General features: G+C 42.0%; 1 protein-coding gene across 2 annotated transcripts in view; it reads right to left on the bottom strand.

Annotated features, from left to right (window-relative positions):
- The window catches only part of PSME4 (proteasome activator subunit 4), a 222,208-nt gene that overhangs the window by 180,635 nt on the left and 16,003 nt on the right, over positions 1-25,570 (bottom strand). For both annotated transcript variants that reach the window (XM_005307349.5, XM_005307350.5), the window contains exons 2-3: positions 2,678-2,818; positions 1,959-2,075 (exon numbers count right to left, since the gene is read on the bottom strand). In XM_005307349.5, coding sequence (XP_005307406.2) covers positions 1,959-2,075; positions 2,678-2,818 — 258 coding nt within the window. The remainder of the gene's footprint in view (positions 1-1,958; positions 2,076-2,677; positions 2,819-25,570) is intronic.

Here is a 25,570-nt window from a genome sequence, read left to right as displayed (position 1 = left end):
TGTTGCAAAAACACCATATGAGAACACATCGCACTGCATAGTAAACAGGATGCCATAAACTTCAAATCTAGTCAATTAAAAGCAAAAGTCGACATATCACCTTCATTTGGAATCCTCCTTCCAATTTTTGTGCTTTTACGGCCTACCACCCCTTCAATTTTTCTCTTCCCGGTTATTGTGTGGGTTTTTCACACAGCAAAGTAAAAACTTGACTCAAAGGGGCAAATTGCATATAGTCAGTTTCACTAGGTGTTGGTAAATCCATAACTAATTATATTTTTTCCTCTGACTTTTTAAATATAGTAATCCTTTAGATATTACTTGAAAAAACAGTAGATAAACAATTTTCAGAGAGAAGGCCAATAATTATATATAGTCTGAAAAAAAATATTCTATCAGAAGATCTCAGAGGGAAGTCTTCCCTAATATAATTACACCAATAATCTGGTTGTTTTCTCTTTATGACATACAGATCATAGGTAGGGTTCTTTTCTAAATTTATGGAAAAGCGTGTGTCATTTACAACTATCACTCATCAAAAAACTTGTTTTTTCCTGTGAAAAATTTCAAATGAGAATTTTTAACTCAAAAATGGAAAGATAAAAACTGCAGTTTCAACTGAAATTTCAATTTGGTTTTCAAAAACTATTTTTTTGTCAAAAAGCTCTGAATTTGTTTTTCCTCCTTCCTCCCTCTCATTTCTTTTATTCCGCCCCCCCCCTTTTTTTTTGGCCACTGAGTGCAATAAAATTATTATAATCTAGGGCTTTTCCTTCACTTTTTCCCTCTCCATTTCCTTTTTGCACTCTAACTTTTCAAAAGTTGAGATTAGTGTTTCCCATAAAAAAATGGGGTTTCCACAACTTTAGCAGCACCTTCCTGAAAAATTTCAACTAACTCTACTCTACTTGTATGAATAGGCAATAATGGAAATTGGATAGAGAAAAATCAAGAAAATGTAACACAGGGACCTTTGAACCTTTATCTGAAAAAGAAGAATGGGAAGTTCAATAGGTAGCCAAAGATGGAGCTGTAAAGTTTGTGCACACTGCATGGCTGCAAAATAGGAAACAAGTTTATGATAGAAGAACGAGGTTAAAACGATCTGTATAGGCAGTGGATTGATAAATACCAACTGTGCTGTATGTTTAGTGTAAATACACAGACCTCTGTATGGGTGAGGTCCAAATTTCAGGATTTGTGTATACATGAATTGAGAATGGTTTGCAAGTTTTGAGTGCAGATACCAAGAAAACTTTACCTATCAATGTCCTCTATAACCAGACTTCGCACAGTGCATATTTGCTTTATGAAAAAGCAATGTGCATTTTAGATGTTTTCAAGTTTTTTCCCCCCCTAAAAATAAAATAAATTTGTTTTCTAAAACTTTTAACTGTGTAGAACAATTGCATTTGCCCACAGTATCGCATTAGCATTTTTGATGTATAAATGAATGTATAATCTTTCCCCAATGAAAAACATTTTGTTTCACAAAATGCCTTGTGACACAGGCATTTTACATGTAAGTTTCATATTTTGTGTCTGTGTAAGAGATGCTTTTTTTCTAACTCTTGTTGTGAGATGGAATTAAACAAAGGACATTTCATTTAAAAAAAAAAAGTATCACTGAAGTTTATTAGACTGTGGTTTATTTTCCCAATGGAAGTGATTGAAGACGCATCACTTGACATACTTAAAACTGAACTTTATCAAGTACATGAAAAATAAAGAAATATCATAACAAATAATTATTCACTGTCAGAGGGATGTGCAAGATGATGTGTCTTTTTTACCTTTTGTTTCCATTAATGTATAAAAAGTCTAGATATACATTTGTTCGTTTACTGTATATCAAGATCTAAATATTAAAAAATAATCTTCAACCACATTGTCAGTGTTCTAAAGACCCCTTTAACCAAAGCAATTACTTCAATAAACTACGATAAAATAAAACTTACTTAGGAAACCAATTTAATCCAAGGTGTTCTGTTTTGGAATACAATATCCTCTCCAACATTTCATAAAGTGGTCTCCATGGTAACTCCAAATCATCTCTTGAAAGAAGTTCTTTTTTCCTAATTTAAGAAATGAAGTGCACTTTGGGATTAAACATTGTCCTTACCAGCACTCATCATACATTAGAATACCTAAAAACTGAACAGCAGAAAGTTATTTGAACATATATTTATTTGTCTTTTTTCCACATTATTGTTGCTAATGACATGTCAAACACTATTCACTTACAAGCATTCTTTCTGGGATTCAAGACATCCATAATGTCTCTACAAAAAAATTGCCAAGTGCAGTTATATTACTCATTAATAAGTACTTTCAATGACATGTGACACACGCATCCCTTGATAGTTCCTCTTAAACTTTAGTTCTGAGACCATATTATTTTTGGAGCTCTCCATCTTCTTATAGGATATCTATATCAAGAAAAACAAAACTAACATATGATATTTAGCTCTTTGATCAATATTGAAATCAAGCCTCAAAAGGGACCATTTTTCTCAAATTTCCCCTCCATTATCAAAGATCTGTGCAGGGTAAGAGGAAGTGAAGTAATTTGTATGGGGAAAAACTATGCAGTTAACTATACTGTAGGTCAAGGATCAAATGTTCTATTTATGGATGTAAATATTTAAGTAGAAGAATGTCAGCAAATTGTACTTACTTTAACAGGTTTATCAACAGACGTGCAAATCCTTGCATCATGCTGATCTCCAGCTTTGGAATTGTTACTAACTCGTACAACAACTTGATAAAAAGCACATGATCTTCTTTGCTGAATTTTCTCCCATATAGTCGGATATACCTAGAAGCAAAACATGAGTCAGTGTTGTGCGCTGAGCATATTCATCCTACCAAAGAACTGAGCCAGACCCCATCTAGGAACCTTACTGGGCAACCATGGAGGACCAAAGTAAAAACCACCCAAAAGTTTTAGCAGTAAGCACAAAGTCTGGTCAATATGCTAGGCAAAGAAAGAAGATCCTGATGCAGGCAACTAGCTGTGGAAAGAAAGGAACTGAGGCAACTGAGGACCACATGACCCTTGGGCAGACCCAGAGTGGGCTCTGCTGAAGCACTAACCATGGGAATGCAGGGGTTCAACAAGAACGATCAAGGCAGCAACAGCCTGCCAGAAACTTGCCTCCCTGGATTCTGGAGGGACTGCTGGGTTCAGGGAGAACAGGAGCTCCTGGGAGAAGAGAAAGGGCTTCTCTGGTCTTGGGGAAGCAGAAGCCACTGGGCTCAGGGAGGGATGAGGGTATTGCTGGGTTGAGGCCACCTCACAGCCAGGCCAGTCCCTGCCTTTTGTAGCTGGGCAGGCTCCCAGAGCCAGGAGCTTCCTCTTCCAGGAAGACCCCACTGGGAACAGGCTGGGCCCTGGTTAGGGGTGGCAGTTCCTACAGAGACACCCCTGACCCAGCTGGGCTGTGTCTCCATGGCTGGTAGTGGAGCAGGTACTGCAGACTGAAGCACTGCCAGGAGGCTCTCACAGGGACTTCATCAGCTGCCACCTCACTGGCTGCTACCCACAGCACAACCAGACTTGAGTGGTCCAGAGCCCTGTCACCAACCTGGACATCCTGTTGGGGAGCTCCAACATCCCTGACAGATTAAGTACCCAACCCATCCCCCTGACCTCTCCTTGTAGGCTTACCACGTGGGCCCATTCCCCCATCCATCTCTTGCTGGCCTACCCCGTCCTCCTAACCCATCACACAGATCCATTCCTCCTCCCACACCATGTCCCAGCTCCCCTCCCTCTGCAATCCCACACACTTGCATCAGAAGCCATCTCCCAGTCTCTGCAGGGTCAGTGTTGGCCCTTGCTGCAAGGGAGGGAAGTGAGAGGGTTCATAAGGCCGGTAGGTGCTGGGTCTCTGGCAGGCGGTACTCTGCCTGGGGCCTGGCCTAGTGCTTTGAGTGGGTTCTCTGTGGGGAGGATCTGGCTGCCACATGATTTTGTGCTCACTCATTACCTATACCCCCCAGATAAGGCCACCCAGCCAGACACAGCTGTTTGCAGAACTGCTAAGCAGGAGCCCCAAACACACTTGAACCTAGTGTGGACATGTGGGACTGGCTGGGCTACTGGGGAGTTTTCCAGATGGTGCCAGAGCCCCTGTCTGGGCAGCTATACCATGGTACTAGGGCTGAGGGTGAGGTACATGGTGAGGTTACACAGCCGAGGGGCAGGCACAGGGTAAGGCGCGCATGGGATGTTTACACAGCCGGGGAGGTGGGAATGGCGGGAGCAAGACAGAGCATATGGGGAGAGGTTAGCATCACGGGGGGTTGGGTAAATCTGGGGGACCTGCATACTCAGCGTGGCTTTGTGGTGCCATACTGTTATTTGAATGCTGTGACCAAAGTTAAAGGCTGGTGCAGGGACGGGGCCTACGGCCAGAATAAGCCCTGCCAGCCTGCCATATCACCCACTGTTCTGGCATGGGAGTTGGCCCCAGCAGGGCGATGGGAGCCAGCACCCAAGCCAGGCCTACGCCACGTCAGGCACCTGGTCTGGTGTTCACATGCTAAACAGACTTGCTGCCTTTCAGGAGAAATCTCCCTCAGGCCTTGTCCGTGCTGCCCATTGCGTGATGCTGCCATTGTCCCATGGCACTAGAGATGGGTGGGCAGCCAGGCAAGCAGCCATGCGAGCAGCCAGGCGAGCCATTACTGCCAATTTCTCTCTTGTGCCAGTGAGGGTGACCCTGCTGTCATGTATAACTGGAGGGAGGTGAGGGAGGGAAGAACTAGCAAGTGTACCCATACAGTGAATCTCTGCCCCCCAGTGATCATTTCTGCTGGGCTCCAGCACTATAACATTTAGCACTGCATCACTGCCTGTCTCCCCTATGTTTTTACAGTAAGACAGCTAATGCATGTTAGTTATCTCATCTCATTGTAAAAAACAAAACAAAAAAAACTCACATATCTAACAAAAAACTTTGAAGGTACTACTAATGTCATTGGGGGAAAAATACATTTTTAAAACTGTAAACTATATATGTAACAGAATCTTATCACGTCACTGCTAGAAGGAATGCTTCTAGATTTAACGTTTAAGTAATCCTATGGGTATCACTCTAACAAGAGCATGAAATTTATAGTTAAGGTTGAAATGAGGAGTGAAATCCCAGACCCAATGAAGTTAATAGCAAAAGTCCCATTGATTTCAATAGGGGCAGGACTTTACCCCCACAACTTTCTATTTAATTTCCCTATTTAAGTAGGTATTGCAGCATTGTCTGGATGCATCTTGGAGGTGAATGCCTGGCTGCAAAGACGATGTCGCCAGGAGAACTTCGGCTTCCTTGACCACAGGATGCTGTTCCAGGAAGAAGTGCTAAGCAGAAATGGGGTCCATCAATTGAAGAAGGGGAAGAGCGTATCTGGATACAGACTGGCTAACCTAGTGAGGAAGGCTTTAAACTAGGTTCGAAGGGGGCAGGTGACCAAAGCGCACAGGTAAGTCAAAAACATGGAGACCTGGGAGAAGGGTCAGAATTTGTGGGGAGCAAAGGCTGTTATAGCAGGGATAAAGGAGAGACAAGTGGGGGGAGCGGGAAACAAATCAGTACCTTAGATACTAATGCAAGAAGTATGGGGAATAAGCAAGAAGAACTCGAAATGCTAGTAAATAAAACAGAACTATGACAGTTGACATCACAGAATAATACACATGACTGGAATATTGGTATAGAAGGATACAGCTTGCTCAGGATGGACAGGCTGGGAAAAAAGTGAGGAGGTGTTACCTTATATATTAAAAATGTATACACTTGGACTGAGGTTGAGCTGGAAATAGGAGACAGACTTGTTGAAAGTCTCTGGGTAAGGATAAAAGGGGTAAAAAACAAGGGTGATGTCATGGGAGAGGGTCTACTACAGACCACCTAACCAGGAAGAAGAGTTGGATGAGGCTTTTTTTAAGCAAATAATGAAATCATCCAAAGCATAGGACTTGGTGGTGATGGGGGACTTCAACTACTCAGACAGCTGCTGGGAAAATAACACAGCAAGGCACAGATTATCCAACAAGTTCTTGGAATGTATTGGAGACCATTTTTTATTTCAGAAAGTGGAGAAAGCTACTAGGAGAGAGGTTGTTCTAGATTTCATTTTGACAAATAGGGAGGAACTAGTTGAGAATTTGAAAGTGGAAGACAGTTCGGGTGAAAGTGATCATGAAATGGTAGAGTTCATGTTTCTAAGGCTATGTCTACACTACCCCCTCCCCCCCACCCCCCCTCCGATCAACGCTCTGGGGATCGATGCACCGGGGTCAATTTAGCAGGTCTAGTGAAGAGCCGCCATATCGACCGCAGATCGCTCTCCAGTCGACCCCAGTACTCTACCCCGAACGAGAACAGTAAGGTAAGTTGACGTGAGTGTGTGTCCCGTGAACGCAGCGTAGTGTGGACCCCGCGGTAAGTCGACCTATGCTACGTCGACTCCAGCTACCTTATTCACATAGTGGGAGTTGCATAGTTTAGGTCGACTTACTGCGGTACTGTAGACATAGCCTTAGGAATGGTAGGAGGGGGAAGAGCAAAATAAACACAATGGATTTCAAGAGGCAGACTTCAGCAAACTCAGGGAGTTGGTAGGTAAGATCCCATGGGAAGCAAGTCTAAGGGAAAAAACAATTGAAGACAGTTGGCAGTTTTTCAAAGAGACATTATTAAGGGCACAAGAGCAAACTATCCCACTGTGTACGAAAGATAGGAAGTATGGCAAGAGACCACTCTGGCTTACCCAGGAGCTCTTCAATTATCTAAAAACCAACAAAGAGTCCTACAAAAAGTGGAAACTAGGTCAAATTACAAAGGATGAATATAAACAACTAACACAAGTATGTAGGGACAAAATTAGAAAGGCCAAGGCACAAAACGAGATCAAACTAGCTAGAGACAAAGGGTAACAAGAAAACATTCTACAAATACATTAGAACCAAGAAGAAGACTAAAAACAGGGTAGGCCCATTACTCAATGTGGTGGGGGGAAATAATAAAAGAAAAAGTGGAAATGGCAGAGGTGCTTAATGACTTTGTTTCAGTTTTCACCAAGAAGGCTGGTGGTGATTGGACATCTAACATAATGAATGTCAGTGAAAATGAGGTAGGATCAGAGGCAAAAATAGAAAAAGAACAAGTTAAAAATTACTTAGGCAAGTTAGATGTCTTCAAGTCACCAAGGCCTGATGATATCCATGCTAGAATACTCAAGGAGCTTACTGAGGAGATACCTGAGCCATTAGCGATTATTTTTGAAAAGTCATGGAAGACGGGAGAGATTCCAAAAGACTGGAAAAGGGCAAATATAGTGCCAATCTATAAAAAGGGAAATAAAGACAACCTGGGGAATTACAGACCAGTCAGCTTAACTTCTGTACCCAGAAAGATAATGGAGCAAATAATTAAGCAATCAATTTGCACACATCTAGACTATAATAAGGTGATAAGTAACAGTCAGCATGGATTTTTCAAAAACAAATCTTGTCAAACCAACCTGATAGCTTTCTTTGAAAGGGTAACAAGCCTTGTGGATGGGGGGGAAGGTCTAGACGTGGTATAGCTTAACTTTAGTAAAGCTTTTGATACTATCTCACATGACCTTCTCATAAACAAACTAGGGAAATGCAACTTACATTGAGCTACTATAAGGTGGGTGCAAAACTGGTTGGAAAACCGTTCCCAGAGAGTAGTTATCAGTGGTTCACAGTCATGCTGGAAGGACAAAATGAGTGGGGTCCTGCAGGGATCAGTTCTGGGTCTGGTTCTGTTCAATATCTTCATCAATGATTTAAATAAGGGCATAGAGAGCACACACAAAGTTTGCGGACAATACCAAACTGGGAGGGGTTGCAAGTGCTTTGGAGGATAGGATTATAATTCAAAATGATCTGGACAAACTGGAGAAATGGTCTGAAGTAAAGAGGATGAAATTCAATAAAGACAAATGCAAAGTACTCCATTTAGGAAGGAACAATCAATTGCACACATACAAAATGGGAAATGACTGCCTAGGAAGGAGTACTGCGGAAAGGGACCTGGAGGTCATAGTGGACCATAAGCCAAATATGAGTAAACAGTGTAACACTGTTGCAAAAAAAGCAAACATCATTCTGGGGTGTATTAGCAGGAATGTTATAAGCAAGACACAAGAAGTAATTCTTCTGCTCGACTTCGCACTGATTAGGCCTCAACTGGAGTATTGTGTCCAGTTCTGGGCACCACATTTCAGGAAAGTTGTGGACAAATTGGATAGAGTCCAGAGGAGAGCAACAAAAATGATTAAAGGTCTAGAAGACATGACCTCTGAGGGAAGATTGAAAAAATTGGGTTTGTTTAGTCTGGAAAAGAGAAGACTTAGACGGGGCATGATAGCAAGTACATGAAAGGCTGTTACAAAGAGGAGGGAGAAGAATTGTTCTTCTTAACCTCTGGAGGATAGGACAAGAAGCAATAGGCTTAAATTGCAGCAAGGGAGGTTTAGGTTGGACATTAGGAAAAACTTCCTAATGTCAGGGTGGTTAACCACTAGACTAAATTGCCTAGGGAGGTTGTGGAATCTCCAATCATTGGAGATTTTTAAGAGCAGGTTAGATAAACACCTGTCAGGAATGGTCTAGATAATACTTAATCCTGCCATGAGTGCAGGGGACTGGACTAGATGACCTCTCCAGGTCCCTTCCAGTCCTATCATCTCTGCTACATCCAGTGGCAATTTGGCAAATGAAAGAGTCACATAGTAGTGGGGAGGACCAGAGAAAGAGGAGTAGTACAGTGTGACACCTTCTTGAAGATCACTCCTCAAGTAAAAAAAATCCTAATCAATACACTTTACAGAGTCCTCCTCTTCTCAGCCATATACAAGAGGACAAGACACCTCTGTTCACCATATTCATGATTCAGGAGGTGGACCAAGATTGTAGCATACTCCCTCTCTTGCAGGCCAACATCCAATTCTATGCTAGCTTTCCCAAAGAAACTTGCAAAAGAAAGTTCCACAGAACACTATCAGCCACATTTGAAGTCTTTAAGTTGAGTAATTTACAGACATGGTTAAGCTGTTTGTGATATTCCCCCAGGGAAAGTTTCTGAGTCTATAAGCTTATTCATTACCAAGATAAATGAAATAGTTCTTCATAAGTATCTTGTTAAGTAAGTTACCTCCACCAAATATGCTTTCACAATATTTGAGGAGCCAGTATGCATGCATATGGCAAGATAGGAAAAGGAAGGAGAGAGGGGAATAAACTCCAGACACAGCGGAATCCCTCCACATGCCGTCAATTCTAACATTGTATTACTCAGTTTCAAATCACTCAGGTTTTTGGCATGGCAAGCTATACAAGCGTTGTTGTCACATTGTATTAGAGAGAGAGATCTCTCAGGTCTGCTAATCAGAAGTTGCTAAGATCCACCCAGTTTATGCCTTCACACTGTGCTTGAGATTTGGATTCCCCAAGTCCATATGTCATTAATGTCCTTTCCTGATCCAATGGTAGGCTGCTACATAGTGCAATGTTATCTCTGCTGTCTCTCTCCTTGCTCATAGGATTAGGAACAATTTTTCCCTCATCACTTTTTGATAAGAAGTTTTAGAGATTTCCTCAAGTTACTATGAATTCTTTCTTCCACTCCCTCATATTTTGGATACCGGAGTATAAAGTGCCCTCTGGCTCAATCCTTGTGTCGCAATGGTTGCATAATTACTCCTCTCTAGACTTGGTCTGTGTCTTGCACCTTCCAATTTCCATTTCTAGATTACAATTATTGAGACTGCATTTGGCAAGAATCTGCCACAGGTTTTTCACATATCACTGTAGTGAAACAGTCTGCTAATGATAGTTCTATGCAGGGATCTGTAGCAGTTTAGTTTGTTGCTGATTTTGATTTGTTATTCTCAGCGATATATTGCTGTTTTTTATGCTGGTCTAGCATCTTGAGCATTTTTTTGCTTGCACGAATGGGGGTTGTTAGCCCTGCAAGAGATAACCGTACAGGACCAGATCATGTTCTCATATGGATTTCAGTTTTGATCCGCTAGTGTTTTGCAGTAAAGGAAGTGTTGCCACTGTAGCTAAGATTGCATCAGAAGCTGTATGTGAACTATGCTGTGTCTATTGCAGCATCACCATACATCTGTCATTGCACAGAACTTCGCTTGATCTCCTTGCTGCACACAAGCTTTTATAAAGCTGCCTTTGGCTAACCTAGAAGTGACCTTTAAGATGTTTTTTTAAAAAAAGATTACTTGGTAACACAGAAGTCTCCCTCCATCTTCCTCACAATAATTTGGTAGCTAGACAGGACTTTTATCCTTTTCCCCTCCCACCACCAGTGAAACACAAACATAGGTACTGCGGAGGCATCATGGTAGGTATCTACATCTCCAGCAACATGGTCTCATCTTGCCTACACACAGATGTTCCATCAGTTAATCTAAAATAGGTTTTAAAAAGCAATTTAAACCATATAAACCTCTGTGTGGCTACACTGCTGATTTAATCCTAGTAAGGGCTTGTCTACACTTGAAACATTACAGCAGCACAGCTGCAGCTGTGCCACTGTAGTGCTTCAGTGTAAAAAATAACTACACCAACAGGAAGGGTTCTCCCACTGGCATAGGTAATCCACCTCCCTGAGAGGCAGTAGCTGGGTCAACAAAATAACTCTTCCATCAACCTACACACAGGGACTTAAGTTGGCTTAACTACATCAGGTAGTTGGGTCGATCTAATTTTTTACTGCAGACCAGGCTTAATTTTACTAATAAGCAAAACTGATACAAATCTGGTTTAAACCAAATTACATATCCACACAGGGGTTTGCACCAGTTTAACTAAAAAGAGATTTAAAAACACAGTTTTAGTTAAACTGTGTGTGTAGATAGACCAGGCCTCCCTCCAATCCCTCCTTGAAGGGAATGATGCTACAAAGCAAGATTGAGGACAAAAGGAGGGCCCGAGTTTAGTGGGCCGCCTCACCCAAAAACTTGGGCAGGCAAAAAGGAGAAATATTGTTCAACAGAAGTTAAACCTTTCTAATCTCCTTCTATAGTAACAAAAGCATCTATAGCAAGCTTTATAAGTAAAGAGCTGCCTCAACAAATATCTACCACAGGTAATGTCTTAAGGCCAATCTACTTCATAAAAATAAACCATTTTTGGAGGAACAACTTGAAGTTTAATCAGTTTTAAAGACTGATTTAAAAGTAATTTCAAGGTACACCTGCCAATTTGTGTTATTAGACATAATTTCCTTTTTTAAAAAATTCTCTCCTGTTGAGAAGATCCACACATACAGAGGAAGATGCCTATTTAGTGAAAGAGTGAGACCGAATTTGAAAGTACTTATGTATAGTCAAAGTAAACAAACTGGAAAAAAATAGATATTTTTCTCTGATCTTTCAGTTATAGTAATTTTAGGTTTCACTCAAAAGTAGATTTCTTAGTTGCCAGCATCCCTTTAAATGTGACTGTGGCCTCTACATTACACACATTTTCTCTAGGAAACTACTGCAGTTTCAACTTTCTAAACTGATATCTTTACTTGCACTATTGCTCTATTTCTCTCCTTGTCCAAGGAATTAAGTCTGCCTTTGGCAGCAGAAACTCACATGATTTAGAACATGACTTATGACATTAAGCCAATATTCTTTCCTCTTAAAACAGCCTAGTCTCATTTCAGTGGGAAAAAGTCATATCTCATAAATAATCCATTCAACTGTGTGTGCAAGCAAGAACAAGAGAATTATATCGACTGTATTGTATCAAAAAAAAAATCGGATACCAAAGATCACAAGTTTAATATAAATATGTTAAATTGTTCAAAAAAGGTTTGAAAAACCTTCTTGCCCACTCACCAATAGCAGAAGGGAAAATTTCCTGAGAGTGCGGGGGCACCCGCCATCAATTTATGCGAAATTTAAACTTTTATTTAAATCAGTTATTTTCAGCCATAAGAGCTATGAGTGCATTTGGATCACATTTGGAAAGTTAAAAGATGCAGTGATGCCCACAACTTGAAAACTCCGCTCACCCAGGTTTGTAGAAGCTAATGCTTCATTAAAACAAAAAAATCTAAAAAAGTATGTGGCTTTTATGGTTGCAAAGAAAACCTTCCAAACGTGAACCAATGCAGTGAATCAAGTCCATGGAGAGAGAGTTCCGAGGACAAACAGGCAGGTAGACAAAGTGGGAGGAGAGTTTGAATACCATAACATCAGTTTAGCTTGGAGGTAGCCAGCATTAATTGGTGTATTTAGGGGGGAATGAGCAGCAAGATTTGCTAGCTGAATTCTGTGCTCCCAAAAAGAGACAAGGTCTTCAGGCTTACCCTATTCTTTTGCTAGTCAGAAGGAAGGCAAGTGTGTCAGGGTTCCCTCCCCACTCTAAACTCTAGGGTACAGATGTGGGGTCCTGCATGAAAGACCCCCTAAGCTTATTTCTACCAGCTTAGGATAAAAACTTCCCCAAGGCACAAATTCTTCCTTGCCCTTGGACGATATGCTGCCACCACCAAGTGAATCAGACACATGTTAATAAGTGAATATACTGTAACTGGAATAGTTTTATAAAAACATGATAATAAGTGAATATAATGTAACTGGAATATGCTTCATGCAAAAGGTCTCTTGTAAGGTATCATTACAAAGCTTATAATCTACCGAGTGTGATCATTCTGTTTGTATAAATGTACCACTCTTGTATCTAAAACTAGAAATATGAAATACAACTCTGAGAGCCTATTGTAATTATGCAAAGTGTGGGCAATTAATGGTGGTTTGGAATCTTGATGACTCCCATTAACCAGGACCACTGTCTACAGATGGCTGTGTTTACCTGTGAGTCTTCCTGTATATGTGTGTGCTAGCAAGTGGGTAATGAAGTCTTGCAGTGACATGTGATGTCACTTGAACTGGAATCCATCTTTAACCTGGTGCTTTTCCAGTGTGTGGGGGGGTGAAAACCCAGAGGGACAAAGGGTTCCCGTCTTATGCAAAAGATATATAAAGGGGTGGAATAGAACAAAGAGGAGAGAGAAGAGCCATCATGAAGAATCCCCTTGCTACCACCTGAGCTGGAACAAGAGCTGTACCAGGGGAAAGAATTGTGCCCAGGCCTGGAAGGTGTCCAGTCTGAGAAAAAAATTACTGAAGCATCTCTGAGGGTGAGATTATCTGTATTCAGTTTGATTAGACATAGATTTGCGCATTTTATTTTATTTTGCTTGGTGACTTACTTTGTTCTGTCTGTTACTACTTGAAACCACTTAAATCCTACTTTCTGTATTTAATAAAATCACTTTTTCCTTATTAATTAACTCAGAGTATGTATTAATACCTGGGGGAGCAAACAACCGTGCATCTCTCTCTATCAGTGTTATAGAGGGCGAACAATTTATGAGTTTGCCCTGCATAAGCTTTATACAGGGTAAATCGGATTTATTTGGGTTTAGACCCCATGGGGAGTTGGGCATCTGAGTGCTAAAGACAAGCACACTTCTATGAGCTGTTTTCAGGTAAACCTGCAGCTTTGGGGCAAGTAATTCAGACCCTGGATCTTTGTTGGAGCAGACGGGAGTGTCTGGCTCAGCAAGACAGGGTGCTGGAGTCCTGAGCTGGCAGGGAAAACAGGAGCAGAGGTAGCCTTGGTACATTAGGTGGCAGCTCCCAAGGGGGTTTCTGTGATCCAACCCATCACACCCTCCCCACTCTAAACTCTAAGGTACAGATGTGGGGTCCCGCATGAAAGACCCCCTAAGCTTATTTCTACCAGCTTAGGATAAAAACTTCCCCAAGGCACAAATTCTTCCTTGCCCTTGGACGATATGCTGCCACCACCAAGTGAATTAGACAAAGGTTCAGGAAAAGGACCACTTGGAGTTCCTGTTTCCCCAAAATATCCCCCCAAGCCTTTTCACCCCCTTTCCTGGGAAGGCTTGAGAGTAACTAAGATGAGCACAGACCAGACCCTGCCCAATCAGATTCTTAAAAAACAGAACTTTATTACAAAGAAAAGTAAAAGAAGCACCTCTGTAAAATCAGGATAGAAGGTAATTTATAGGATAATCAGATTCAAAACACAGAGTATTTCCCCTCTAGGCAAAACTTTTAAGTTACAAAAACAGGGATAAACCTCCCTCTTAGCACAGGGAAAATTCACAAGTTAAAACAAAAGATAATCTAACATTTCCTTGCTATTACTTACTATTTCTGTAATATTAGATGCTTAGTTCAGATATAGCTTAGGGAGATGTATTTTTCCTGTCCTGGTTCTTCGCTGACCCAGAGAGAACACAAAACAAAAACCTTCCCCCACAGATTTGAAAGTATCTTCTCCCCTTATTGGTCCTTTTGCTTAGGTGCCAACCAGGTTATTTGAGCTTCTTAACCCTTTACAGGTAAAGGAGGAATTAACCCTTTACAGGGTAAGGAGAGATTTTATGCTACCCTTAGCAGTATGGTTAGGACAGAGTGGCTGAAGATATTAGTGGATTTCAGCATGGTGAGTAGACTTAGTCCTTGGACTAGCAAGTATTGAGAACATATTTCAAGCCCTCGTGATGTTTTCCTGAGTCTACATTCAGTTCCAGTTTCTCTGCTGCTGTTACTCATAACTAAGGCTGCGAGCTTGTCACGGAGGTCACTGATTCCGTGACTTTCCATGACCTCCGTGATTTCTGCAGCCGCCAGTGCACCTTGCTCAGGGGCAGCTCAGGCAGCCCCGGCGCCAGGCACACTGACAGCAGCTGGGGCAGTCTCGGGCCCCAGCAACCTCTTCCCCACACCCCCAGCAGCTGCAGAGTTTGGCTGTGGAAGGGGGTAGGGGGTTGGGGTATGTGATGAGGTGAAGCAGGCTCTGGGCGGCGCTTACCTGGGGGGCTCCCCGGAAGCGGCGACATCCCCCTCACTCAGCTGCTACGCAGAGGCATGGCCAGGCAGCTCTGCTGGTTGCCTCCACCCAGAGCGCTGGCTTCGCAGCTCCCATTGGCCGGGACCACTGCCACTGGGAGCTGTGGGGGCAGTGCCAGCAGGTGGAGGCAGTCTGAAGAGCTGCCTGGCCACGTCTCCACCTAGCAGCTGGGAGTCCCCCAGATAAGCGCCACCCAGACCCATGCCCCAACCCCACCCCCACCCAAACTCTACTGCTGAAGGGTGGGGGAGACATGGAGCCAGGTAGGGAGCCTGCTGCCAGCGTCCCCCCAGCACCAGCAGGGGTCCTGGGGTGCGCCCCACTGCCCGTGCACGCCCCACCCCCCGTTTTATTCACTGGTATTTTTAGTAAGTCATGGATAGGTCACAGGCTGTGACTTTTACTAAAAATACCTGTAAGTGAGGTTTTTACCCACGAAAGCTTATGCCCAGATAAATCTGTTAGTGTTTAAGGTGCCACCAGACTCCTTGTTGTTTTTGTAGATACAGACTAACACGGCTACACCCTGATACTGGTGACTAAAATGTAGCCTTACTCATAACTTTACCAAGCAGCAACAGTGTGAAATTATTAGACTAGTCAGTTTTGCTGCTGTTATATAGAAATCTGTGAATAGCTGTGATACTGTCATTAATCACGTCAGTTTCATGCAGCTGCTGCTTTTGGAAGGTCACAAGAGCTAGGAAACACTGGAAGGGGAGCTAGAAGGGTGTGACGCTTCAAATGTATGGGATACTTACTATCCAGAGGCTAATACAAAAGATGGAGTTCCAAAGCACAATCCAAAGACAACAACATGGTAGAAATGCCATTTGGGGGCAGTGAGGCTGGGCTTCTCACTTAGGCATTACCACCGGGCCTGTCTTTCATATTTACTACTATAGTATAGCTTTAGTCCCACTACTGGCAGATAGCCGCTAAAAAATTTCAAACCCTGTCTTTAGGTTTAGATTACGAAAAAAGTAAATTCTAACTAAAAAAATTTGTACTAGCAAAACCCATAGAACAGTCTCTAATGTGACCTTCTATAGGTTGCACAAGTATAAATTGCTACTAATACAAGGAACATGTTTTTCTTCCTTGTTAGTGCTCCAGCTATTCTGATTCTAGTGGTTTCTTGAGAAATACCAATAGCATTTTCTATTTCTGGTGTCTATTCGATGAAGCATATGATAAAGATTCGCTCTGAAAAATGATTTTGGGGGAAGCGTTTTTATTAATCTGGTAAAAGTTTAATAAGAGTCAGTTGATTTGATGCTACATAAACACTAATGACACAGCAGGGTTTCATCCTACTAACAGAAAAGTGCCAGATCTTATACTATTTGTTTGATGGACAAAATACTTGGGTGTATGAGGGATCCTGCAATAGCCTCACATCAACCTATAATTGTGCACAAACATCCTTGAAAATGTGAGAGTGTAGCATCCAGAGAAATCTTTAAAGAGGCATCGGTTATTGGTGTAAAGGTTCAAACAGCAAACTAGGTATCCTGACTTCTGGGTTCTGTTTCTAACATGGAATCATTCTGTGCCCTTGGGCAATTTTAAACTTTCTGCTGCTGTCTTCCATCTGCCAAGTAAAATGGACATACTACCACTTTCCTCAAAGAGGCATTGGTAGGGAGATTAATTTTCGTTTGTAAAGCAAATTGCAATCTATGGATGGAAGCATACCTCACAAGTGCTCTGTATTCTGTAGAACACTCTGGATTTTGAGTTTGTTTGTTTTTTAAAAGAACATAGCCCCACTGGTCTGACTGAATCAAAACAGCTCCAAAGCTATGGGGATGCGAGAGTGCGGACAGTAGGAAGCAGAGAGAAACAACCACTGCCTTTTTCATAGGAGAAAAGGGGAAGGGAAGAGCAACGCTGCTGTTCCTTTAAGGGTGGTCAGGCAGGGAAAGCAGTGTTGGAACTGCTGCTGTTTTTGTGTTCATGGGAGAGGAGCTCGGATACATAGAGCAAACTGGTCCAGGTTCAGGAGGAGGTGGAAGCCAAAAGTTTCCTGTGGCATCTAGGAGAGCAGCACAGCAGCAGGGCTTTTCAAGGAAATAGGAGGGCAGCAATAATGAACTTTGAGAGGGGAGGCACTGAGGACAATTGAAGCTGGATACAGCTGCCTCCTCTGCCCATGCTCCACTGCACACACCACTAAGGCCTGGTCTACAGTACATGGTTAGGTCCACATAAGCTGCCTTGCATCAACCTGGCTATGGAAATGTATTCACTGAAATTTGGCTGCCGCTGACGTAAGTGCCTCCCTACGCCCATTTAGTAACACCGCCTCCCCAAGCACCGTAAAGTCACGGTCGATATAATTAGGTCAACGCAGTGTCAATGTAGACATTGCGCTGCTTATGCCAACTATTACTGGCCTTCGGAAGTCATCTCACAGTACCCCACACTGATAATATAATCAACACAAGCGCTCTTGGTGAGGACATGCACCACCAACACAAGGAGCTAAGTGTGCACACACACGCAAGCGATTTAATAACTGCAGTGGCTCTATGTCGACATAAGTTAGGTCAACATAATGTTGTAGTGTAGACATGGCCTGAGAGAAGACAGATCCCCTCTGAGGTGTCTCAGAGCTTCTGTAGAATATTTGGTTTGCTGTTCAGAAACTCCAGTTTCAATTGGAAGAACAGTGCTACCTCCCATAGTGGGAGGGCAGCCTGTACTATGGATGTCCTTGCCCATTCCCAGGGCTCCATGATCAGAACTAAGGTCATGAGGGTTTCTTTCCTCTCCCCACCCAAACCCAAGCTACTGCTTGTGCTTCAGACTTCTCCATTAAGTTTATTTGTTTTAAAAGAACAACCAACACTACCACCTTCTTTCATCCTTCAAGATTAAGCGAGAATTGTATGTTTTTCTAGTCCCGGACTACAGATTTGTGGTCCCCGCTACACACATTTAATGTTTCAGGGGTTGAGCTGTAGGTAAAAATGCAAACTATTCCTGAAAGAGAATTGAATAAAAGCTACCACAAATTAACTCTTCCACAATTACCTGCAACATTAGTGTTAACAGGTACCATGACTTGTGTCTCCCCACCAGCTCTCAAATCTCAAGAGATGTACAAACACTGTACTAGGCAAATTAGTTCACTGTTCTGTCATTACACACTCCATTAACTATATTATTGAAGATTAAAATATACCACCACAAGTTGTGTGCTTAGCACAATTAGGAGTCCTATTTCTGGAAGGACTTTGGTATAGAGCAATCAATGTCTTCTACTTTTATTAGCAGGTCAGTTAAGACTGAGGGAAATAGTTCCTCCTTGGTCTACCATCTCACACTGGCTTTTTAACTGGAGATGGGGTGCACCCAACTCTGTATCGTATCCCTTTATACCATAGTTATAAGTCTCTCTGTCATTTGGTCACCAGTTTAGGAAATTGTGCCTTGAGTACTTGGTCTTTGAGAGCTAGAACTGTCTATTCCACGAACATACATGTGCCACTTGACAGTTCTTCTTTAGTCTGCGAAATGAGCTGGTTATCCACCCATTTTGAACAATTTGCTGCTGGCCTTCTCCTCTATTTGGTCTTCCCAAACTCCACCCAGGTTTTTACTCATTGACTACTTATTTCCCCAAGTACTTACTGAACTTCCATTGGTTGTGGTCTGTTTCTAAACTCCCATTTATATTTATTTGTTCTTAGCTAATTCACTTAATCATCTTGTTCCTGAACTCCCATGCAGACAGAGAGCCCCCTTTTATACCTAGTTGAGTTAGGCAGAAACAACAAAAACTGCTGGTTTCTCTACTTGTTTTAACAATAACTTTATTAATCATAGCCACCCAGCTGCTCTGCTGCAATTCAGCTCACTAAGCCTGCAGAATCACCACAGTTCATTGTCCATAAATAGTCACCCCACAAATTTAAATGAATTCTCTTAAATTTCTCAATAATGGAGTCAAAAATTAGGGAAAGAGGACTTTATTGTGTTAGAACTAGGGCTGTTGATTAATTGCAGTTAACTAATGTGATTAACAAAAAAATTGTGATTAATTGCAGTTTTAATCACACTGTTAATCAACAGAATACCATTGAAATGTATTAAATATTTTTGGATGTTTTTCTACATTTTCAGATATATTGGTTTCAATTACACACAGAATACAAAGTGTACACTAACTTTATATTACTATTTTTGATTATCATTTTTACAGTGCAAATATTTGTAAACAAAAGAAATATTATTTTTCAATTCACCTCATACAGACGCTCCCCTAGTTACGTAAACCTGACGTACGCAAATCCGAGCTTCCGTAAGACAGAAATAGGGGGTTTTTTTTTTTTTGGCATAATGGTTGGAGATACGTTTTCCAGAATAGAACGCTTGCGTAAAGAGGGGAGCGTCTGTACAAGTACTGTAGTGCAATCTCTTTATTGTGAAAGTGCAACTTACAAATGTAGGTTTTTTTGTTACATAACTGCACTCAAAAACAAAACAATGCAAAACTTTAGCGCCTACAAATCCACTCAGTCCTATTTCTCGTTCAGACAATCGCTTAGACAAACAAGTTTGTTTACATTTACGGGAGATAATGCTGCCCACTTCTTATTTACAATGTCACCATAAACTGAGAACAGGCATTCACATGGGACTTTTGGAGCCGGCGTTGCAAGGTATTTACATGCCAGGTATGCTAAACAGTCATATGCCCCTTCAAGCTTCGGCCACCATTGCAGAGGATATGCTTCCATGCTGATGACGCTCGTTAAAAAAAATGTTAATTAAATTTCTGACTGAACTCCTTGGGGAAGAATTGTATGTCTATGGCTCTATTTTACCTGCATTCTGCCATATATTTCATGTTATAGTAGTCTCGGATGATGACTCAGCACATATTGTTCATTTTAAGAACGTTTTCACTGCAGATTTGACAAAACGCAAAGGAAGTACCAATGTGAGATTTCTAAAGACAGTTATAGCCCTTGATCCAAGATTTAAGAATCTGAAGTGCCTTCCAAAATCTGAGCTGGATGAGGTATGGAGCATACTTTTAGAAGTCTTAAAAGAGCAACACTCTGATGCGGAAACTACAGAACCCGAACCACCAAAAAAGAAAATCAAGCTTCTGCTGGTGGCATCTGACTCAGATGCTGAAAATTAACGTGTCAGGCCACACTGCTTTGGATTGTTATCGAGCAGAACCCGTCATCACCATGGACGCATGTCCTCTGGAATGGTGGCTGAAGCATGCAGGGACATATTAATCTTTAGCGTATCTGGCATGTAAATATCTTGCAACGCCAGCTACAACAGCGCCATGCAAACATCTGTTCTCACTTTCAGGTGACATTGTGAACAAGAAGCGGGCAGCATTAACTCCTGCAAATGTAAACAAACTTGTTTGTCTGAGTGATTCACTGAACAAGAAATAGGACTGAGTGGACTTGTAGGCGCTAAAGTTTAATATTGTTTTATTTTTGAACGCAGGTTTTTTTGTACATAATTCTACATTTGCAAGTTCAACTTTCATGTTAAAGAGATTGCACTACAGTACTTGTATTAGGTGAATTGAAAAATACTATTTCTTTTGCTTTTTACAGTGCAAATATTTGTAATCAAAAATAAATATAAAGTGAGCACTGTACACTTTGTATTCTGTGTTTAAATTGAAATCAATATATTTGAAAATGTAGAAAACATCCAAAAATATTTAAATAAATGGTATTGTTTAATCGCGCGATTAATTTTTTTTAGTTGCTTGACATCCTAGTTAGAACATTTTGATGGCCAAACCATATTTAGGGAAATAATTAATTAAGTCATGAAAACTCTGGGGTGTTAGCATATGAATAACTCTGCAGGGATTGGTATAACTGAATCCAAAACCTTGAAGAGCTATTTCTTCTTTTTAAGAATTGATAGCAGAAATAGGGGAAATAGTCCCAGGCACCTTACCTCTGTACTGGTGTCTTCAGAGAAGCACTGATTATCTGTTCTATCACTTCTTCACTTCCCATATTGCCACCAGGAAGATAGCAGTGATCAATGGAAGCGAAGAGACGAGGCTAGCCTCTCCCTTGCAATCAGAGGATATAATCAAGGCCATCAAGGACATGAGTCCAGGCAAGACCCCCAGTCCTGATGGCCTACCAATAAAATTCCATCAAAATACCAAAGAATTGGCTTCTAAGCTGTTATAATTTATGAAGATGCCCTAAAGAATGGTACGTTACTTCCTACTATGAGGGAAGCCATAATTACTGTACTGCTTAAACCAAGTAATGATGTGCAGAATTGTACTAGCTATAAATCCATCTCTTTAATCCAGGCGTTCTCAAACTTCATTGCACCGTGACCCCCTTCTGACAACAAAAATTATTACACAACCCCAGGAGGGAGGACCAAATCTTGAACCCACCCAATGCCCGCCGCCTCAGGCAGGGGGACCAAAGTCTGAGCCCAACCATCCCAGGGGGAGCCAAAGCCCCAGGGCTTCAGCCCCAGGCGGGGGGCCTGTAACCTGAGCCCCGTCACCCAGGTGGTGGGGCTTACGCTTTGGCTTCAGCCCCAGGCAAGTCTAATGCCAGCCCTGGTGACCCCATTAAAATGGGGTTGAGACTCACAGTTTGAGAACTGCTGCTTTAATCAATACCGATATAAATATACACCTCTACCTCAATATAACGCTGTCCTCGGGAGCCAAAAAATCTTACCGCGTTATAGGTGAAACCATGTTATATTGAACTTGCTTTGATGCACTGGAGTGTGCAGCCCCGCCCCCTCCCGGAGCACTGCTTTACCACGTTATATCCAAATTCGTGTTATATCGGGTCGCGTTATATCGAGGTAGCGGTGTACTTTCAAAACTATTGGCTATGATGCCTGAAAAAGTAATGAGTGATATGGTTCATCCCAACCAAGTGGGATTTACTAATAAAAGGCACGGTTCTGATAACACATGTCAGTTGATCAATGTAATGGCATTCCACTAACATTCTAGAAATTTCCATGCAAGCATTTCACTAGATGCAGAGAAAGATTTTGACAGTGAACTGGAAATATCTGTTTCTTACCCTGGATAAGTTTGGGTTGGGGAAATCCTTTATTTCATGCATAAAGCTGTCATATTCCAATCCCAACTTTTACTTCCTGACAAACAGCACAATACCCCCACTCTTTGATCTGTTTCAAGGAAATAAACAGGGATGCCCTCTCTCCCCTATCATTTTCAACTTAGCATTAGAACCATTTACAAGACTAATTAGGGAACACTAAGGTATTTAATGGATCAAATCAGGGTCTCAGGAGACAAAAATCCTTCTCTCCTAATATATTAAAAAATTTCACGTCAATCAATATCCTACAAACAATAGATAACGTTGCAAATTCTCTGGCTACAAGATAAATTGGGATACATCAGAAACAATGAAGATCCATTGGATTTAGCTGGAAGTGGCTCTTCTGTAGGGACATTTAGATGGCAGCAGAAAAACCTCAGATAGCTTGGCATCCTATTCCCTAAGAAAATTAGAAACACAGTGAAGGTTAACCTAGCTTTATTAATCATGCAGTTATCAAACGATTTAAATAGATGGAAGGCACTACCTCTCTCCCTTTGGGGGAAAAATGATTAAAATGAACGCCCTTCCCAGGTTCCTTTTCATTCTGACCTCCTTCCTACTCCATACTCCTCCCTTTTATTTTATTCAAATCGAAAACATGTTCAGGACCTTCTTGTGGGGTGCTGGTAAACTCAGAATCTCCTTATAAGGATTACAATTTTCTGTCAAAACAAGTGGTTTCAAGTTTCCCAGCTTTAAAGTTTATCATTCCCTCAAGCTGTAGAGGTCTGAACTGATTCCACATGGAAGCAGAAGTGGTTGCTCCTTTTCTCTTTAACAAAGCGCTGCAGTCGGATTATTACCGGATTCCCTAAAGAACAACTAACAACTATTGTGGCAACCAGAAATACTTGGCATACATCTATTAAATTTAAAAGTCACCCCTTTCTGCATACCAGGGCCTCTATCTGGAATAACTCAAAACTCTGTAAAGCAGGCAATCCCATCATTTGGCCAGACGGGAATAGGAAAGGGATTGACCATCACTCAATTTATTGAAAATGATACCTTCCTCCCTTCTACAGTATTAAAAGAAAGGTTCAATCTAGAGACTAAGAAGGACTGGCAATATATCCAACTTAAACATGCCATCTCCTGTCTGCTTGGCTCCAAAGCCTGTGCTACCCCTGACCCACCTAAAATACTTTAATTTCTTAAAATATTACCCAGATTGCCAAGACCTATGGCAACATTATATGCACACTTGGCTGGAAAATTTGAATTAAACATGGATTGCCTAAAAGAGAAATGGGAAGAGGAACTAGGCAAATTCTTCTCTGCTAACCAACAGAAATTAATTTTAGCCAATACTCCAAACTGTTCCTTGGACATCTGTTTTAAGATTAATCCAGCAGAAAATTGTATGGATGATGCACTGGACCATTTTCCGACTGTTCAAAACAGGTGCTGCTAAAACAGACAAATGTTGGCACTGTGATTCAGCAGGTGCTATCTTAACCCATACACTCTGGGAATGCTCCTATACCCGTATGTTTTGGGCAGAAGTTAACTGGAGAGTGATTTTTTTTAATATCAAATAAAATTGTGTTACAAGCTAAACATGTAAGCTTAAAGCTAATAGATGTTAATTGGAAGCTGAATAAATCTGAAAGACTTCAGCTAAGCAGAGCACTAATAATTGCTAAAAGACTCGTACTACATAAGAACATAAGAATTGCCATACTGGGTCAGACCAAAGGTCTATCTAGCCCAGTATCTTGTCTTCCGACAGTGGCCAATGCCAGGTGCTTCAGAGGGAATGAACAGAACTGGTCTAAATGAACAGAACTGGTCTAAAAAAATAGAAGTCTAAAAAGTGACCAACGATTGAAGACTGGAGCACAGACATCATAAGTTTGGCAACCATGGAAAAGAAGTGTATACCATAACAGAAATACCTAAGAAAAATTCTCAGAGATATGGGATGCTCTCCTGGAAGTATCTGAATGATCCTATTAAATGTACCCCTTCCTCCCTCCAGCCCACCCGCTCACTTCCCCCTCCTCTCGCCCCACTTCCTTCCCTCCCAATCTCTATTCCCCTCCTCTGAACTTTGCTTCTATTCTTTATCTTAATTTTTCTTTTATTAGCTGGATTTTTATAAACTAATTAGGTTTGTAAATTGTGTTAATACAAATAACTGATTTATATTTTAACCATTCATATTTATTATATGATTAAATGTTTCAAGTATGGGTCAGGTTAGATAGTAAACAGTTAATATATTATGAGAAGTATATATATATATAATTGGTATATTTTTGTAAAATGTAATAAGTTAATAGGAAAACAAATTTAAAAATTTTATTAAAGTGAAGGTTTAAAATGAAATATACATGAGTTAAGAGGGAAGGTACTGTACATCTGGGGTCAGGCTTGGGTTATGAGGGATTACAGGTATCGGTTGCAAGGATGAAGAGATACATACATATCACATAACCGGCATAGACCCAGATTGGGGTGCAAGAGTTTTTAAAGTGTCAGTGGATAAGTGGGCTTGGGTACGCCACCCATGGAATGAATATAGAGTCAAAGTCAGTATCAGTGTAGCGGATAAGTACATGGGTGGGGTGCGTCCCTTGATCCGTCATGGAAGGAAGTGGGGTACTTCCTTGGTCAGCGGTCTCGGTTACTCAGTGTGGTATTGACAGTGTCCTGTAATGTGTTCCGTATAAATGTCTCTGGACCACCTGATGGTGTCGGACACCATGAGCTGTCTCATGAGCCGGGCATAGCGTCGACCCACTCCACACGCTCTCAGAACCGGCTCGTTGTGGGGGTCCCACAAGCTCAGGGCTCCCACGATCAGGGCGTGTATCTGGACCTCGTAGCCCTGGGCTCTCAGGGTCTCGGCCAGCAGGGTGTACTTCAACGCCTTCTGTGCTCGGGCCTCGTGGAGGGCCGGTGACTGGTTTTCAAAAGACACCGTGACGTCTAGGATGAGGACCTTCTTCCTTTCTGCATCCGTCACGACGATGTCGGGTCATAGTCTGCTATCTGTCCCGGGGATGGCAGAGTCGAGGGTGATCTTCCCCAGAGATGGCGGGATGGCTTTAACCAGCCGGTTCTGGATGGCGTTGTGGCGGAGCCGCCAGGCTCCGGAGTGCTGTTTGCATCCACACAGGACGTGGGGCAGGGTCTCATTTGCATACCCGCACTTTCTGCAGCGCTTGTCCCAGTTGCCGTGGCGGATGACTCCGTTGAGGGGGACATAGTTGAGTCGGGCCCTGTGGACGAACCGCCACTCGGCGAACCTGGTGAAGTTGCCCCCAGGGAGGAAGTGGTTGCTGGCATCCCACTTGCTGGATACGTCAAACACCTTGCCCTGGTCCGGCTTCCGCTTGAGGTTCTCGGCGTAGTGGCAGCGGATGGTGTTCTTCAGGGTCCTTTCCAGCATAGTTCTGGCAGTCGGGGTGACTATGGTGTGGTCTGGGGTCTTTAAACGTGGTACCAGTATTCCCAGCTCCCAGCGCTCCTCGCACCACTTCTAGCAGCAGCCGATCCTCTTACC

The sequence above is a fragment of the Chrysemys picta genome, chromosome 3 (assembly GCF_011386835.1).
Source record: "Chrysemys picta bellii isolate R12L10 chromosome 3, ASM1138683v2, whole genome shotgun sequence".
NCBI classification, from domain to species: domain Eukaryota; kingdom Metazoa; phylum Chordata; order Testudines; family Emydidae; genus Chrysemys; species Chrysemys picta.
This window is presented reverse-complemented; position numbering and strand designations above follow the sequence as displayed.